The 19,412-nt window shown below is 40.6% G+C and overlaps 1 protein-coding gene across 1 annotated transcript in view; it reads left to right on the top strand.

The window, feature by feature from the left end:
* Positions 1 to 19,412, top strand: part of LOC129711113 (PH domain leucine-rich repeat-containing protein phosphatase 1-like) — a 140,859-nt gene that overhangs the window by 93,160 nt on the left and 28,287 nt on the right. The window contains exons 5-10 of the mRNA XM_055658521.1: positions 2,640 to 2,786; positions 2,964 to 3,194; positions 8,886 to 9,088; positions 10,974 to 11,034; positions 12,809 to 12,904; positions 18,674 to 18,829. Coding sequence (XP_055514496.1) covers positions 2,640 to 2,786; positions 2,964 to 3,194; positions 8,886 to 9,088; positions 10,974 to 11,034; positions 12,809 to 12,904; positions 18,674 to 18,829 — 894 coding nt within the window. The remainder of the gene's footprint in view (positions 1 to 2,639; positions 2,787 to 2,963; positions 3,195 to 8,885; positions 9,089 to 10,973; positions 11,035 to 12,808; positions 12,905 to 18,673; positions 18,830 to 19,412) is intronic.

The raw sequence follows: 19,412 nt of genomic DNA on the forward strand, positions 1-19,412 counted from the left end.
CCCGCCCCCCCGTTATTCAAACCCGCTCCCTGCTCAAGACTCTGCCGGAGATGAACCCGGCCCCCCCTCCTCCCCTCTCCCCCCTCCCCGGTCTCTCTCTCGCCCGGCCTCCTCCCCCCCCCCCCCCCCCCCCCCCTCCCTGCTCCCTCATTCAAGACTCTGCCGGAGATTAACCCGCCCCTCCTCCTCCCCTCCTCTCTCTCTCTCCCGGCCTCTCTCCCCCCCCCCCCTCTCCCCCACCTCTCACTCACCCCCTCTCCTCTGCCCATCTTCCCCCCCCCCCCCCCCTGTCCTTCTCTCCCCCTTTCTCTCCCCCCCCCCCCCCCCCCCCCCCCCCCCCTCCCCTCCCCGCTCTCCGCTCTCCTCCCCTGACACAATTTAACGAAAAGCAAAAGAGAATTCCTCAATGTCCTGGTCAATATTTATTGCCACTATGATTGCCTTGCAATTACTGTGTAATTGTGAACCTGATATTTAATGAGCTAAATTAATGACAGCATTTCTGAATGTGGGGAGAGAAGGAATATTTGAAGAGTTCCAAACTTTTATCCTTTGCACAAAGATATAGTTTGTAGATTCACTTAGTTTAGTTTAGTTTATTTTAGTTTAGAGATACAGCATGAAAAAAGGGTCTTTCAGCTCACCGGGTTCATGCCAATCATCGATCACCCATTCATACTAGTTCAGTGTTATCCGACATACCCACTCCCCACACACTTGGGACAATTTACAGGCACATCACTGGTGCTGAGGCAGGAGCTCCACCAGCTGTGCCACTGTCCCACCCGCAACAACTGAAGCCTCGGCATCTACCATCATGAAGTGCTTTGAGTGGCTGGTTATGGCACACATTAAATCCATCCTAAACTTGTATTCATATGCAAGCTTTTTGGAGAGGGTTCCTTCCAACAATTGTCAAACTGTTCCTCCACCTCACTGCTCTTGCTCCTCCTTACAGTGGGATTTATTCCTATTGCTGCCACAATGTCTTGGGTATTTACCTCCAAAACTAGTAAACACCAAGTTTTCTTTGCTGACCTGCTTTAAAATCAAGGGTGCAGGAAAGAACTGCAGATTCTGGTTTACACCGAAGGTAGATACAAAATGCTGGAGTAACTCAGTGGGACAGGCAGCATCTCTGGAGAGAAGGAATGGGTGACGTTTTGGGCTGAGACCCTTCTTCAGGGGTGGTCATCTGTCTTCTAAAGTAATGATTATTAATATTAATCACTCCTACTTAAACTGCAAAGGAGCAATGGTAGAGTTGATGCCTCACAGCGCCAGAGACCCGGGTTCGATCCTGAATACAAGTATGGAGTTTGTACTTTCATCCCGTGACCGTGTGGGACCGGGTGCTCCGGTTTCCTCTGATATTCCAAATATGTGCAGGTTTGTTGGTTAATTGGATTCTGTAAATTATCCATAGTGTGTAGGATAGAACTAGTCTACAGATGATCATTGGACGGCGCGGACTCGGTGGGCCGAAGAGCCTGTTTTCATGCTGTATCTCAAAACTAAACTAAAGTAAACTAAAATATATAGTCATAGTCAGCACAGAAACAGGCCCTCGGGCAGAATTTGTCTTGAGATAACCCATCTACGCTAGTCCTGACTGTGTTTGGCCAATATCCCTCTAAACCATTCCTATCCATGTACAGGTCCAAATGTCTTTTAAATGTTTAAGAAGGAACTGCAGATGCTGGTTTAAACCAAAGGTAGACACAAAAAGCTGGAGTAACTCTGCAGGTCCGACAGCATCTCGGGAGAAAAGGAATAGGTGACCTTTTGGGTCGAGGCCCTTTTTCAGACTGAGAGTCAGGGGAGACTGGCTCTCAATCTGAAGAAGGGTCTTGACCCGAGACGTCACCTATTCCTTTTCTCCAGAGATGCTGTCTAACCCACTGAGTTACTACACCTTTTTATGTCTGTTGCCTTTTAAATGTTGTTGTAGTACCTGCTTCAACTACCTCTTCTGACAGCTCGTTATATACCTATCACCCTCTGAGTAAAAATGGTGTCCCTCAGGTTTCTATTAAATCTTTCCCATCTCACCTTAAACCTTTCCCCCCTCACTTTAAACCCGTGTCCTCTGCTTCTTGATTCCTCTTATCTGGGTGAAAGACTTTGTGCATGCACCCTGTCTATTCCTCTCATGATTTATATACACCTCTATAAAATTACCCTTTATCCTCCTGTGGTCCATTGAAAAAAGTCTCAGCCTGTCCAACCTCTCCAACCTCTCCCTGGAGCTCAGGCCCTCAAGTCATAGCAATATCTTCATAAACCTTCTCAGAACCCCAGCTTAATGATATCCTTCCTATAACAGGGTGACGAAAACTGAACACAATAATCCAAATGTGGTCTCACCTATGTGTTGTGCAATTGTAACATAACATCCCAACTTCTATACTCAATACCGTGACTGATGAAAGCCAATAACAGCTTTCTTGACCACACTAGCTACCTATTACACCAGGGCCAGATAGGCTGCCTAAGTTTAAGTGAGAGCTTTTTATAATGACTTGCAAATAAAGTTTTGATTAATGATCATACTTTTGCTTTACTCTTTGCGCTGTTCTTTTAATGCCAACTTGCTGATACAATTTAACATTAAACACCTTCATACATTTATCCTGCAGGTTCATGAAGCTGAAAAGTTTAAATTTGTCAAATAACCACATGGGAGAATTCCCTTTAGCTGTTTGTGATATTCCAACTCTATCAGAGCTCAACCTTTCCTGCAATGCTCTCCAATTTATTCCAACAACAGTTGGCAGCATGGATAAGTAAGTATCCAGATCTGGTGATATACAATGATTTTAAATAAGCAAGAATTTATTGCACATTGACTTTGTATGTTGCTGTTGACAAGTCAATAGGAAAACTTTGCATTGCAAGAGCCTCTAATGAGCTTTGATGATTGATAAATTGATGCCATTTTTCTCTACTGTTCTGAAATATAGCCTGCAGACATTTCTACTGGACGGCAACCATCTCAATTCTCTCCCATCAGAGCTGGGGAACCTGAAACAACTGAGTTACCTGGGCCTCTCCTTCAATGAGTTCACAAGCATTCCAGTAGTTCTGGAGGATCTGACAGCTGTGGAGAGACTTTGTATGGCAGGCAATTATTTGGAGATGCTGAGCCTGAATAGTTTGTGCAGAATGTCTCACATCAAACAGCTGGACTTAAGGTAGTTACTTTTGCAAATGTGTTTGGCTTACAAATGTATTGGATTCATAATGAATAAAAGCATGTTTTTGTTTCCTCTGAACTAGTCGGATAGGCTGATCTGGTTCACTTTAGATTACAACAGGTTAGAAATATCTAGTTTCATTGATAATTCTTTCATTGTTAAAGGCCCATGTTTATCAATGAAATATAGTAAGTATTATTGTACATAGTTAATACTTTGTGAATCAAATTAAAGCTCTATTTGGGATCATTTGTATGTATTAATGTGGAATGAGAAAATGTACCATAAAGCCGTTCAGTATTACTTTCGTTTTTCTATCAAAATTCGAATGTTGAGGAATTTTCAACTGAAACATTCAGAAGATGATATATTATCTGCATTCAACTTGCTCTCTTTACAGGTTTCATGGTTTTATATATATGTTTAAAAACCTGCTATGCTGCTGAAAGTAAGAATTTAATTGTTCAGTTTTGGTACATATGACAATAAAACACTCTTGACTCTCTTAACTATACCCTACCTGCTGCTTAGACATTACAGTAAATTTGCTATTTCAGTCTAAAGAAGGGTTTCGGCCCGAAACGTTGCCTATCTCCTTCGCTCCATAGATACTGCTGCACCCGCTGAGTTTCTCCAGCATTTGTGTACCTTTGCTATTTCCTTCTGTGGCTTTGACTTACCATTATAATGTTGGAGAAAATTGCTGTTGATCAGTGTTTAGTAATTAGACAAGTCATTTGCCAAATCGGAGACAGGAAGGTATTGAGGTAATCCATTAGTGAGAAATAGATTGGCAATATAAGCAGTGCATTATCAGCCTACATGTGAAAATGTTTTTGGATGATATTGTTGATGAGCAGACTGTGGATGCTAGGTAGCACAATGTCAAAGGGAGTTCCTCAGGGAACTCCATAGGTCACCATGCAGAAGGAGAGGGAAGAAGGAGAGGGAAGAACACAAGATGGGCAGGCCTAGTTCTTCCAAACTGAACATTAGAGGAGATGAATGGTGTATTTAATTGCATTGAATGCTGGAGATGGGTCAAGGCGAATCAAGGATAAATAAGGATTTAAAGAAATGTTTTATATACACCAGTTTCTCCATTATTTCACTATATAGAATAAACTCATTCCTGCTGCTATCAACATCATATTTGTAACTCTGTAGACAGGGAACTGCTGGTATCTTGCGTAGAACACAAAGTACTGGTCCAACTCAGTGGGACTGGCTTTACCTTGCACTAAACGTTATTCCCTTATCATGCATCGATACACTACATGGCTCAATTGTAATCATGCATTGTCTTTCTGCTGACTGGTTAGCACGCAACAAAAGCTTTTCACTACCTCGGTACATGTGACAATAAACAAAACTGAAACTGAACTGAACTGAACAACTCTGGATTTCTTCAGAGTCTGAAGAAGGATTCCAACTGGAAATGTCAACCATCCATGTTAGCCAGAGATGCCATTTGACACTCTGAGTAACTCCAGTACTCTGTGTCCAATGTTTGTAACCTTGTTTGACTGTCAAGCAATGTGTGCACTCCAAAGAATTAGCACCATTGTTTTCAATCCCCACCATGATGCTGGCCATATCTCCAATCTCACCTTAAAGGGCTTTGAGTTCTTTGCATTTCTCGAATTCTGGCACCTTGAGCTTCCGAGTTTTAATTATGCTTATGCCTATAACAACTGCCTTGACCCCAAATTCCAAAATCTCCCCCCCCCCCCTCCTAAACATGTTTACATATTTTTAAATACTCTAACCCTTTGGCTGATCATTTGGTCAGCTACCATAATACCACCTTAAGTCATTTGGTGAGAAATCTCTAATTGGTGACAAACCCATGAAGCATCTTTGGACATTTTGATATGTTAATGATATACATAAGATCCAGACAGTTTTGATTTTTGTTCCAGCATAAATGTCTTGCCATCTATGCTTGGGTTGGACGGGCAGAACAGTATGATAATAATCCAACTCATGGAAGGGCCATACTGACCTGGTATTGGGGCCTGAGCTTGGCCAGGTGACTGCCGTTTAAGTGGAAAAGCATTTTGGGATCATCTCCATAAGTTTTAAGATTGCAACATTTTTAGGGAAGAGCAAGGGAGAGTATATTGGGAGCAGCTGTTATTGAGTAAGTCCATATTTGGCATGTGGGAGTTGTTTACTGGTTGGACAAACATGGATTGTATTCTCTGGAACGTCAGAAGATTAGGGGAGAGCTGATGGAAATATAAAATTATGAGAGGTATAGATAGAGGAGACGGTCAGAACCTTTCTCCCAAGGTGGAATTGCCAAAGGCAAGAGGGCATAGCTTTGAGGTGAGACAGGCAAAGCTTAAAGGATAGATACAAAATGCTGGAGTAACACAGCGGATCAGGCAGCATCTCTGGAGAAAAGGAATAGATGACATTTCGGTTCGGGACCCTTGTTCAGAAGTTTAAAGGAAATGAGTGGGGCAAATATTTTACTCAGACAGTGGTGACTGCCTGGAATGCGCTGGCACGGGTGGTTGTGGTAGCAGATATGGCAGAGGCATTTAAAATACTTTTAGATAGAAACATGGATATGCAGGAATATGGATCATGTGCAGGCAGAGGCTATTACTTTAACTTGGAATCATGTTCGGCAAATACATTGTGTGCCAAAGGGCCTGTAACTTTGTTGTACTGTTCCATATTTTATATACTATTATGCGTTCTATGTTGAAACAGAGTTTTTCTTGTTAATCATAACTGAAACCAGCAAAGCAAAACCTTCCATATATTCAGGTTTAGAGAAGAAAACATTGAGGGAAGTTGGTTGCATTTTTCATACCATTTGCTCAATGGGATGGTGCATACCTTGTGTAGAGATGGGTCTGCTTCTGTGCAACTTCAGGTCACTCTTAAGAGGGAATGGTTTATTTTCTATACAGTTATAGGAAGCTGACTATTTGCTTTTACATCCATATTTCACCTTTTCAATGTCGACCTTTCTTACCAAGTAAATCGAGTTGTTTCCTACATCATGTCATTTCAATGTCTGCATTTATTAGCATTTATTTCTCAGTCTTTTGAAATAATTTTGTGTATTTCTTCAACATTTAATAGATTTTGTTGCCTGTTACTCTTTTCAATGGTTCAATGGTACTTTATTGTCACAGTGAATTTCATTTTTGTATACAGTTCAGTACATGTATCATTATACATAATCACGTACAGACCTCTTAGATAAGCATATTGGACACAGTGCACGTATATAGTAGTTGTACATTGAGACACTGAATACAACCTTTTAAATGCAACTGATTTGTGTCGAGTCATGGAGTTAATCCTAACTAGTCCATGCCAACCAAATTGCCCAACCAAGTCAATCCCACTTGCCTGTGCCTGGCCCATAACCTTCTAACTTCTCCTATCCATTTATCTGTTCAAGTGTCTTGTATTTGTCATAATACAAGGGGCGTAGGGAGCGCAGTCGAGTTTGGCTGCCCTGCCAGCAGCTGTTAGTCTTTTCACCCTTTTTTAAATTTTTAGTTAGTTAAAAGTGTTTGTGTTGGAGGTATTTTAGTCTTTTTATGTGGGGGTGAGGGGGGAAAGGTGGAAACTATTTTTCTCAATCCCTACCTGGTCGGAGATGCAGCTTTTCTCCGAGCCGTGTTTTCGCCCTTTCCTCGCGGCCTACGGGCAGACTGGAGCGGCGTTTTCCTGCCGGGACCTGGCCAGGACTTCAGCTTCGGTGGTGGCGCAGCTCTAAAGCACCATCGTGGAGCGGGCGATGACTTACCCGGTTCGCCATGCGGTGGGCTCTGGAGTGCTGTGCCCGCTGACTCCAACATCGCGGAGCTGCGGTCTGTGGAGCTTCCAGCCGCGGGCGGTGCTGAGCTTTAAAAACCGTGGAGCCTGGGATCTCACGACGAGGTCGCCAGAGTCGGAGCTCCGACCAGCGCGGCCCGTGGACTTCGGGAGCCACAGTCTCCAGGGAGGAAGCGGCCGCTCCAGACACTCCGAGCCGCTGAGAGTGTTCACCCGACGCCAGAACTCCATCATCCGGCGAGAAGACCTGAAGCATAGGGCTGCCGTAGTGGCGACTGCAGAGACCTCACTAGGCCCGACTATGGGTGAACAGGGGACAGGACTAGACTTTTGATGCCTTCCCCCACAGTGGGAACCATTGTGGGGGGATGTTTTTGTGTTTACTGTTAAATTATTTGATGTTGTGTCTTATCTTTATTTGTGTGCTGCAATGGCTAGTCAAATTTCACTACACCAATTGGTGTATGTGATAATAAATGTCCTTTGTATCCTTTGTAATCGTACCAACTTCTGGCAGCTTGTTCCATATCTGTCGTGTGCAAAAAGTTCCCACTAAAGTCCCATTTAGATATTTCCCCTCTCACCTTTAAACTATGCCCCCTCATTTCAGATTCCACTCACGTGGGAAAGCAGATTTGCTATTCAGCGTATTTATGGCCCTCATGATTTTATAAACTTCTATAGGCTAACACCCCCACCATAGAAAAAAGACCCAATTTATCCAGCTTCTCTTTGTAACCTAAATCCTCTAGACCTGGTAACATCCTTGCAAAACTTTTTTGCACCCTTTCCAGTTTAATGGTATCATTGTGCACAGTACTACAACTGCGGCCTTGCTAGCATCATGTACAGGCAATGACGAAGGCAAGCATGCCAAACACCTTCTTCACCACACTGTCCAACTTTGTCACCACCTTCATTTTGTTTTTTTTTAGAATTTTTATTTAAACAGGGACAGTGCATATTGATGAACATTTACATGTAAATATGAAAGATTATAGCCAATAGCTAATTTCCCTCTTTTGGTCCCTTTGGCAGCAAAAAGAACCAATTATATAAGACAAGATAGATAGATAGATAGATAGATAGATAGATAGATAGATAGATAGATAGATAGATAGATAGATAGATAGATAGATAGATAGATAGATAGATAGATAGATAGATAGATAGATAGATAGATAGATAGATAGATAGATAGATAGATAGATAGATAGATAGATAGATAGATAGATAGATAGATAGATAGATATAGATACTTTATTGTCATTAACACAGTCTCCTCCTCACTGTGATGGAAGGCAAAGTCTTGTCTCTTCCCTGCTCTCCATCCTCTCCCGATGTTAAAGCCCCTGGCAGGTGATGGTAAGTCCCGCGGCCGCAAAGGCCGCGCTGGCAATGTAAGGCCCTGCTCCGAGTCTTAATGTTGGAGCCCCCGGCGGGCGATGGCAAGTCCCGCGGCCGTTAAAGCCGCGCCGGGCAATGTCAGGCCCCGCTCCTGGTCGTTTTCAACCCCGCAACTCGGGCGTGAGAAGCACATGAAACCATGTGTCTAGACTCAAAGCCTCTTTGTTCTACAACAACCGAAGGGCATCAATTACTGTGTAAATCCTGCCTTGGTATGGCTTACCAAAATGCAACACCTTACATTTATCTGAATTAATTTACATCTGTCATTTCTCAATCCATTGCCTGTTTGATTAAGATCTTGTTGTAATCTTATATAACCATCTTCATTGCCCGCTTTACAGCCAATTTTAGTGTTAACAGGACTACATAAGTAGTTTTATTTTAGGTAATACTTCAAATGTAGGAATAACCATTTGACAAATTCAAATTTTCTTTGAAAAAATAGTTTTAATGTTATCTATTTGAAATTAGACTCAATCGCATTGGCAAGTTGGAGGTATCAGATGCAGATTCCCTGCCACACATCACACATCTGGATCTACGTGACAATAAACTGCGTGCGCTTGATAGCATGATATTTCATAACATTGAGGTATTACATTGTGAACGAAACCAACTAACTAGTCTTAAAGCCAGTGGATATTTTCTGAAGACTCTTTATGCTGCTTCAAATGGTAAGTTTATATTACCTATGCTGCACTTACGATTTTAATTGAATTAAAATGTTTTTGTTAGCTTGCAAAATAATTATTAAGGGAACAAAATTATGGGGCTGATTTTTATTTAATCCAAAATTGTCAGCTACCAGCTGTGTGCCATGCCTTTTGTTTGAACATGGTCTGCAACATGCTATTCAGCTGCCAGTGTTTTGGCATGGCTCAGCGAATCTGTTCTTAATACAGCCAGCAGAATCACCAAAACAACTCTGATGGGCAGCAAAAATCAGCCTTCTCAACTGATGAAATGTCCATACTGTCAGTGTGGTTGAGGTGTTCATTATTTTTGAACCTCTTTCACATTCACTAATACACAGGTTGTGGAAAATATACTTAAAATTTAAAAAACCTGAACATTTTATTTACATTTAATAAGATAAAAAGCTCATATGCACATACCAGAAGTCAATTTAAAATCAGAAGCTTAAAGGAAACTACTAACTTTTCTTCTAGGACCCCATGTTTCCCAGGAGATTGTCATGTTTATGCCTGCCTTAATCTGTTTTGGGTTCAGACAAGCTTCTGAACCTGATTGAAGGGAGATTATGCTGCCTTGTGGCTCCATGAACAGACTATGAGGGCAGCCAACTGTACAGGCAGGAGTGCAAAAGATGCTACTGTTTTTTTTAAACTGATGTCAGTGATGCAAATTGGGATGCTAAAGATCTGTACTTATGTCTTATATAGTGTTTCTACTAATAGGATATCTCATTCGAAGTCATAATAGGATGATCATTCAGCTTGGGTGATGTAGATGAATTTGGGTCGCCATGGGCCTCTATGAATGAACGTCTAATTAGTTCACATTGTGTGGATAGTGCATGTCAAATCCTGAAATCTTGCATAATTATTGTGATCTTGGTTTTGGTTATCGCTACGTTGTAAACTAACCCAATTAGATCAGTACGTAGTACGTAATATGCTTGTCTGGGCATCATGAGTTGATTTCTGCAGAATCTTTCAATCTCTTTACTAAATGATGCCCAGGTTCGTGGGTATTAGCTACAAGAAGATGTTGTGCAGACTTGGATTGTTTCCTCTGGAACGTTGGAGGTTCAGAGGAGACGTGATAGTAGTATATAATTACAAGAGGCATAGATAGGATAGATTAAGCATAGGCACAGTTTAAAGGCGATGTGCAAGGCAAGTTTTTAACACTGGAAGTGGTGAGTGCCTGGAACATGCTACTGGGGTGGTAGTGGAGACAGATGTGACAGTGGCACTTGAGACTTTTGGGTTGGCACAAGGATATGCAGGAAATGAAGCGATGTGGATTATGTGCAGGCAGATAAGAATTGGTCATGGCATCATGTTCGGCAAAGACAATGTGGGCTGAAGGGTCTACTGTGCTGTACTGTTCTATATTCAATTTGTTCTCTTATCAATTAAGGCTAAGTTTGGGAAGCACTAACATAATAAAAAATAATCAATAATTTCTTAAATCAATGTTGTAAGCAAGGCACACATGAATTCAAAATTACTTTGTCACTCTGCATAAATACATAAATGATTTGCTATCCCCAGATAAAGTCTCCCCTAATTCATATTTCTCTTGTGAAGGAATTAAAAGACGATAGATTTTGATGATGAAGATTGTTTAAAGTAATTTGTGTGATATTCATTTTGGTAATTTGAATGAATGTTGTACTTATATTTGCAATTTGTGGTAGATTAGAGCATCGGTACAATACCGAGGAAAGTGTGATCTGCAGGGAGACGTGTACTTCAGAAAGACTGTAAGATTAATTTAGAAATATATATGTTAAAATATAAAGTACAATAAACTTGTTATCGCTTAATAATACTCATTGTCATTACTAACAAAACTTATTCTTGATTTCAGAACTTGTATATATTGATGTATATCCAGACCCCAACAATCTTACTTTTATGGATGTTTCAAGGTAGGTGATTTGTAAATCAAAAAATTGCAGACATTTGGAAATCTGAAATGAAACACAAAATATCAGAAACACACAGCAGTACATGTAGCTCTATCAAAGAGTCTTGAAACATTGACACCGGAGAACAAGGATTGAAGAGGACTGGGCGCGGAGAGGGACATCGGGTCACGGGAAGATGCGACAGCTGCAATGGGGCTTTGTGTCCGGCTGGAGCTGGAGCTGGTGATCGGGGTTAAGTGACCCCAGCCCCAACCCTAATCCTAGCCCCAACCCCAACCCTAATCCTAGCCCCAACCCCAACCCCAACCCTAGCCCCAGCCTTAGCCCCAACCCTAGCCCGAACCGTAGCCCTAAATATAGTTTTAGTCATCTCCATTACATGACGCTCCCAAACTTGATCATCTCCACCATGCTGAGTCATATCCATCACATGAGTATTTTATGCTCATAATGTGTAAAATAATACAATGACCATAATTATCAATTGTAATTGATAAATAAACAGAATGCTTCTGCCTATTCATCTGAAGTTAATATTGTTTTAGAGGAATTTGGTGAAAAGCTATGTGAAGGTTACCATTCTTGCTGAAAATCACCACTTTTTTCGGCAGGAAACTGTTACAAAGGTTTAAAATCAATGCGTTAGACTGAATAAGTCTTTTTTTTGGTGGTTTATTTGAGGAAGATACTCTATAATTTGAAAGACTGCGACAAAAATTTGATTTTATATTCTTAAATCAGTTATATTTTGCAGTGTTGTTCATCATAAAAATATGATGGATATGACTGAATGCAATGGAAAAAGAAGTGGAAAAAAAAATTAAATTCTCTAAAAGATTGCGTCAAACATATTTTTCCCATAGTAGAGATGTTCATCTATGTGAAACAACATTAAAGTTTTATTTTCGGGTTTCCAGAAATTTAAAAGTAGACACTTAGTAAAGAATCACCCATATATGTTTAATCTGTATAGCCTGTCAGAAATAAATCTTATATTTTTACATCAGGAACTGGAGGAACGGCGGTTGTATTACTGTTTTGACATTAGCTTTGAAATAACTTGCGTACTAAATTGTTAGTACGATGTAGGCCCACCACCGATTTTTTGGCAAATGATCGCCCCCCCCCCCCTCCCATAAAAGCCCTCCAAACTAACTGACTAACATTTAAGCAACGATTTACAGATGTTTATGTGTCTCCCCGGTCTCCGGGAAGGAGGCAGCCGCTACAGTAGTACAGACCTGGGTTGACCGTGGGTCGTTTCGGGTCAAGTTTGGCGCCAAACGCGAGCTTTGGTGTGCAGACGACATCCTGGAAAAAATATCCGGTTTTCGGAGCTTTTCGGTTTCCGGAACTCCGGATAAAAGGTTGTGCACCTGTACTTTCATTTACATGACATTGCTGTGTCCCAAACATTATGGTGCCCTGAAATGGGGGGACTATGTATAAACACTGCTGTAATTTATGCATCGTAAAACCAAAATGTATAAAAATGGCCTTTATTAAAATCTGACAATGTGCACTTTAACCACATGTCCTGTTACAAATCTCAAATTGTGGAGTACAGAGGCAAATAAATAAATGATGGATCTTTGTCACAAACATAATTGAGGGCACTGTATTACTCCAAAAGTCACGAGAGAGCTCTATATCTGCATGTATAGATAATTAATGTTATATAAGATATTGGAATGCTGGTTGTAGTTCTTAAATATAAAGAGGCTGTTGTTAATTAACTGTAATTGACTGTATTTACATTGCTTTGCACATACAGAAACAAACTGGACAGCTTGCCTGAATGGGTGTGTGAAGTTAAAAAGCTGGAGGTCTTGGACATCCGTCACAATCAAATCTGTGAGTTGCCTCCAAGGTAAGTACTGGTTACTATATGACAGCTGCAAAAAAAGTTTAAGTAAATTACTAATTCAAGTATTAATTAGGGATAGTCAGCACTGTTGTGTGTGAAAGATCACATGTCACAGATTTGACTAAATTCTTTGAAGAAACAACCGAGAAGATTGATGGTGGCAGATGTGGTCTATATGGACTCCAACAAGTCCTTTGATATCGTTCTCCAAGGTTGGTTGCTCTAGAAGATTAGAACACATGGAACCAGGGACAGCTAGCTAAATGATTATAGAATTGGCTTAATGATAGGGAATAGACACCAGTAGTGGAGAATTGTTTATCGGACTACCAAAGGTCCAGGAAGAAAGAAGGTGGGTGACCACGAGGAAGGAATCATTAATATACAACGTGAAGAGTAGTGGTCCCAACACTGACCCTTGTGGAACTTCATTAGTCACTGGCAGTCAACCAGAAAAAGCCCCCTTTATTGCCACTCTTTGTCTTCTGCCATCCAGCCAACCTGCTATCCATGTTAGTATATGCCCTTTGATACTGTGGGCTCTCATCTTCCTCACATGTGGCACCTTATCAAAGGCTTTCTGAAAATCTAAGTAAGCAACATCTGCTGGCTCTCCTTTGTCTGTCCTGCTATTTACTTCACAAATCCATGCTGACCAGCCTATTTTATCGTGAACTTCTAAGTACTCGTAACCTCATCCTTTATAATGGACTAAAATCTTACCAACTACTCAAGACAGACTAACCGGCCTATACTTCCCAATATTCTGCTTTACCCCCTTCTTGTGCACCCGGGGTAATATTGGCAATTTTCCATTCATTTGGGACCTCCCTTGTCTCGAGTGATTCTTGAAATATCACTGTCAACACCTCTTCCATTTCTTTATTTCCCATCATCACTTCTCTTGCATCATTCTCCAGCGGCCCAACCTCCACCTTGCCTTTCTTACTCTTTAAATAACTGAAGAAACTGTTGCTTTCCTCTTTTATTTTATTGGCTAGGTTACCTACGTATTTCATTTTTTCTCCCCGTATTGCCTTTTTAGTTACCTTCTGTTCTTTAAAAGCTTGCTAATCCTATGGCTTCTCACTAATTTGTGCTATGTTATACACCTTTTCTTTTAGTTTTATACTGTTGTTGGCTTCACTTGTCAGCTGCGGTCGCCTCTTCCTTCCCGGAGAATCTTCCTTTTTGGAATGAAAAGATCCTGCATCTTCCGGATTATTCCCAGAAATTCCTGCCATTGCTATTCCTCCGTCACCCCTGCTAGGGTCACGTTCCAGTCAACATTGGCCAGCTCCTCCCTCATGTCTCTGTAGTCCCCTTTGCTCAGCTACAATACCGACACATCCGATTACACCCTCTCTTTCTCAAATTGCAGATTAAAACTTATCATGTTGTGGTAGCTACATCCTAATGGTTCCTTTACCTTGAGTTACCTTTTCAAATCCGATTCATTACACAACACTAAATCCAGAATTGCCTTTTCTCTGGTCGGCTCCACCACAAACTGCTCTAAAAATCCATCTCGGAGGCACTCTACAAATTCCCTTTCTTGCGGTCCAGTACCACCCTAATTTTCACAGTCTACCTGCATATTGAAATCTCCCATGACCACCATAGCATTTCCTTTTTTACATGCCAAGTTTATCGTCAGATGTAACTTGTACGCTATATCCTGGCTACTGTTTGGTGCCTGGAAATAACTCCCATTAGAGTCTTTTTACCCTTATAATTTATCAGCTATATCCACAATGACTACATCTTCTGATCCTATGTCACCCCTCGCTAAGGATTGAATTTCATTCCTAACCAACCGAGTTACCCCACCCCCTCTGCTCACCTTTCTGTCTCTCCGATAGGACGTTTAACCTGAATATTCAGCTCCGATCCTCTTGCAGCCACGTCTCCGTAACGCCTACAACATCATACTTACCAATTTCCAACTGTGCTACAAGCTCATCCACTTTGTTCCTTATGCTGTGTGTATTCAAATATAATACCTTCACTTCGGTGTTGACCACCCCTCCTCTCACAAACATCCAGATTTTACCCGACCTTAATGTTTTTTTCATATATTGCTCTTGCACATTGTGGTTTCTGGAAGAGGTTGAAATAAAAGGTGTGAATCCAAGTGATTTATCGGTAGGATGAATGGAGTGGGACCCAGCTGGCAAATACACTCCAAACTTTGATTTTTCTAAAAGGGATATCGACCTCCCAGTGGAGAAAAAAATGATCAATATTCCCTGAAACCATTTCCATGTTTTTACAATGAATCTTAATGTCTGGTTATGCATTTCATGTTATTGTTGTCTTTGGTGTTTAAACTGCTTCTCGTGGGAAAACTACAATAAAAAATAATGTATTTATCAGATTATGGCTGTTGTAATAAAGTTGATCATGAAAAGCCTTTTTGTTAACTTCCCCCTGAAAGTTTGTTGTATATTATAAGTGGTACAGACAAGCAGACCATTGAAATGCTGATGTGAAGAAAATATTGATTACTCCCATCCTCGTTTATGTTCTATTTATGGTAATTAATAATGGATTGTGGAAACCATTTCTGTGAATCTACTGTGCATTGTCAGTTTATTGTGATTAGTATTGATGATTATAGTTAAACGGTTCACATGATCACTGAGCAGTCATTAACACAGATCAATGAGAGGTAGAACTTTTCATACAATCTGTTCCCACAGATCATTTACACTGCCAAAAAAAATACAATTTGTGTCCACCGAAACACACTACCTGTCAATTTGCGGTGCTGGCTCGAAGGGCCGAATGGCCTACTCCTGCACCTAATGTCTATTGTCTATTGTCTATTGAACTACAAACTGTCAACAGCCATTCTCAGATATGACTATTTGTATTGGTCCAGTGTCCAAATTACAGCAAGGTGGCTGAGTGGATGGTTATATACATTTAATAAGGATTCTAGAAGATGACAAAGCAGCCATATGATGTGTAGTGCAGTTTACATTGGTCAGAGGATTTGAAAATTCAACAGGAGGCATTCCAATTCCCTAATTAGAGAGTAGGATACATAAAATGCATAAAAACGGATTTTATTTTTTTATAATGTACGGCCCAGATTGAGTGGGCAGCAGTCATCCACATGTTTACTGATGTTTGGGACGTAGGCAGATGCATATTCAGTTGAAAGTCATCATGTCATGACCTCAGTCCTTGTTATGGAGGATGAATTGCTGGAAATCCCTTGCAATTCCCTGGGGAATTCATCCACCACATGTTTGATGTAGAATCAATGAGTAGACTCATGTGAATTAAGATTTTGTGATATGGAAGAAAGGTGGGATATTTTCTGAAATATTTTTAATTTGAAATATTTTGAGTTTTTTTTACAAATTTAAATTTTTTATATCTTTTTTTGAACTTATTTTAGAATATCAAGAACTTAACGTTAACACGTGTCAAATTGGAACATTAATTCCTCCTATTTGTCAAAGTTTTTATCAGCATTTTCTTGTGTGTGGCTTGTTCCAGCCCACACACAGGAGCCGATCATGACGTGCTTGGCCCTGCTGCTGCACAACGTCTTCACCAGTCAGGTCAGGAGCCTTTCATCCTGCATGGTCTTTCCATATATGCTGAAGATATGTAAAGGACAATTGGATATGCACGCAGATGTTACATAGAAACATAGAAAATAGGTGCAGGGGAGGCCATTCGGCCCTTCGAGCCAGCACCGGCATTCATTGTGTTCATGGCTAATCGTCCCCAATCAATAACCCATGATGGGCAGTGGAGCAAAATCTAGGCTGGTAGAGTTAATGTTTACTGCCTCCTGCTACTGAATCATGCTAATTTATGTTCTAGGAGCAGAATTAGGTCATTGGGCCCAACAAGTCTACTCTGCCATTCAATCATGAATGATTTATCTTTCCCTCTGAACCCCATTCTCCTGCCTTATCTCCTTAACCCCTGACACCGTACTAATCAAGAATCTACAGTGCCCATCATTTATTTATTTGTCTTTGTACTCCACAATTTGAGATTTGTAATAGAAAAAAATCACATGTGGTTAAAGTACACATTGTCAGATTTTATTAAAGGGTATTATACATTTTGGTTTCACCATGTGGAAATAACATCTGTGTTTATAAATAGTACCCCCCATTTCAGGGCACCGTAATGTTTGGGACACATGGCTTCGCATGTGTTTAATTGCTCAGGTGTGTTTAATTGCCTCCTTCATGCAGGTATAAGAGAGCTCTCAGCGCCTAGTTTCCCCCCCAGTCTTTCCATCACCTTTGGAAACTTTTATTGCTGATGAGGACCAGATGTTGTGCCAATGAAAGTCAAATAAGCCATTATGAGACTGAGAAACAATAATAAAACTGTTAGAGACATCAGCCAAACCTTAGGCTTACCAAAATCAACTGTTTGGAACATCATTAAGAAGAAAGAGAGCACTGGTGAGCTTGCTAATCGCAAAGGGAATTTCAGGCCAAAGAAGACCTCCACAGCTGATGACAGAAGAATTATCTCTATAATAAAGAAAAATCCCCAAACACCTGTCTGACAGATCAGAAACACTCTTCAGGAGTCAGGTGTGGATTTGTCAATGACCACTGTCCGCAGAAGACTTCATGAATAGAAATACAGAGGCTACACTGCAAGATGCAAAGCATTGGTTAGCTGCAAAAATAGGATGGCCAGGTTGCAATTTGCCAAGAAATACTTAAAAGAGCAACCACAGTACTGGACAAAAGGTCTTGTGGACAGATGAGACAAATATTAACTTATATCAGAGTGATGGCAAGAGCAAAGTATGGAGGAGAGAAGGAACTGCCCAAGATCTAAAGTATACCACCCTCATCTGTGAAACATGGTGGTGGGGATGTTAGGACCTGGGTATTTACAGCTGCTGAAGGTACCGGCTCACTTATCTTCATTGATGACACAACTGCTGATGGTAGTAGCATAATGAATTCTGAAGTGTATAGACACATCCTATCTGCTCAATTTCAAACAAATGCCTCAAAACTCATGGTTCAGCAGTTCATTCTACAGCAAGACAATGATCCCAAACATACTTCTAAATCAACAAAGGAGTTTTTCAAAGATAAAAAATGGTCAATTGTTGAGTTGCCAAGTTAATCACCCGATCTGAACCCAATTGAGCATGCCTTTTATATGCTGAAGAGAAAACTGAAGGGGACTAGCCCCCAAAACTAGCATACGCTAAAGATGGCTGCAATACAAGTCTGGCAGAGCCTCCCCAGAGAAGACACCCAGCAACTGGTGATGTCCATGAATCGCAGAATTCAAGCAGTCATTGGATATGCAACAAAATACTAAACATGACTACTTTCAATAACATTACATTGCTGTGTCCCAAACATTATGGTGCCCTGAAAAAAAAGGGGGGGGGGTGGGAATTACTACTGTAATTTCTACATGGTGAAACCAAAATGTATAAAAAATGACTTTTATTAAAATCTGACACTGCACTTTAACCACGTGTGATTTTTTTCTATTATAAACCTCAAATTATGGCGTACAGAGACAAATAAATAAATGATGGGTCTTTCTCCCAAACATTATAGAGGGCATTGTATCTATCTACACCCTATCAATTCAGTGCATATTTTAAATATAATTAACAAAAAGGTTTAATTTAATCAATTTTCCACATGTTGTTTTACTGTGTCTATAGTTTTTTGTATTTTCTCGCTTATTTTGACAGTTAAACTTCCAGTGACAAAAAGGATTGAACTCAGTATTATGTGTGTCCTTTAACAGGTTGTTCTGCAATGGTAGTTTACGCAAACTTTTAGCTGGTTACAACCAGCTCAGAAGACTTCCAGAACGACTTGAACGGACGCAAACAGAGGTTCTTGACATCCAACACAACCATTTAACCGAGTTGCCCTCAAATCTTTTCTTAAAAGCTGAATGGTAATAAATATTTTATTATTTTGTGCATCTGATAATCTCAGTTATGTTGGTGTATATGACACTAATACACTCAGCAGCAATGAAACACATCAGGGTTCCAATTCTCGTTCTGCCTTTAAATACAGCTCTGATGAAAATTGAATGCTGATGCTGATGCAGCCTAGTAACATCAACTGTTTCGCTTTCCTCAGATGTTGCCTGATCAGCTGGGTGTTTCCTGATTTCCTGTGTTTAGACTTTAGAAATACAGCGCAGAAACAGACTCCTCAGCCCGCTGGGTCCGCGCCGACTAGCAATCACCCCCTACACTAGCACTATCCTACACACTGAGGACAATTTACTAATTTACTATTCTACCAAACCCCCCCCCCCCCCCCCCCCCCCCCAAATATTAACAATGTGTATATTAACAAAATGCGCATTTTGCTATAGTGTGAGGAATAGAATTAATAATGGAAAATAAGGAGATAGATGATAAATTAAACATTTGCTTTCAATCTCCATCATATGACGATACAAATATCATCCCAGAAAGAGCATGCTAAAAACATACAATTACCAGAGTAATGGGCACTTACGCGAC

This window comes from Leucoraja erinacea, chromosome 2, assembly GCF_028641065.1.
Source record: "Leucoraja erinacea ecotype New England chromosome 2, Leri_hhj_1, whole genome shotgun sequence".
Classification (NCBI taxonomy): domain Eukaryota; kingdom Metazoa; phylum Chordata; class Chondrichthyes; order Rajiformes; family Rajidae; genus Leucoraja; species Leucoraja erinaceus.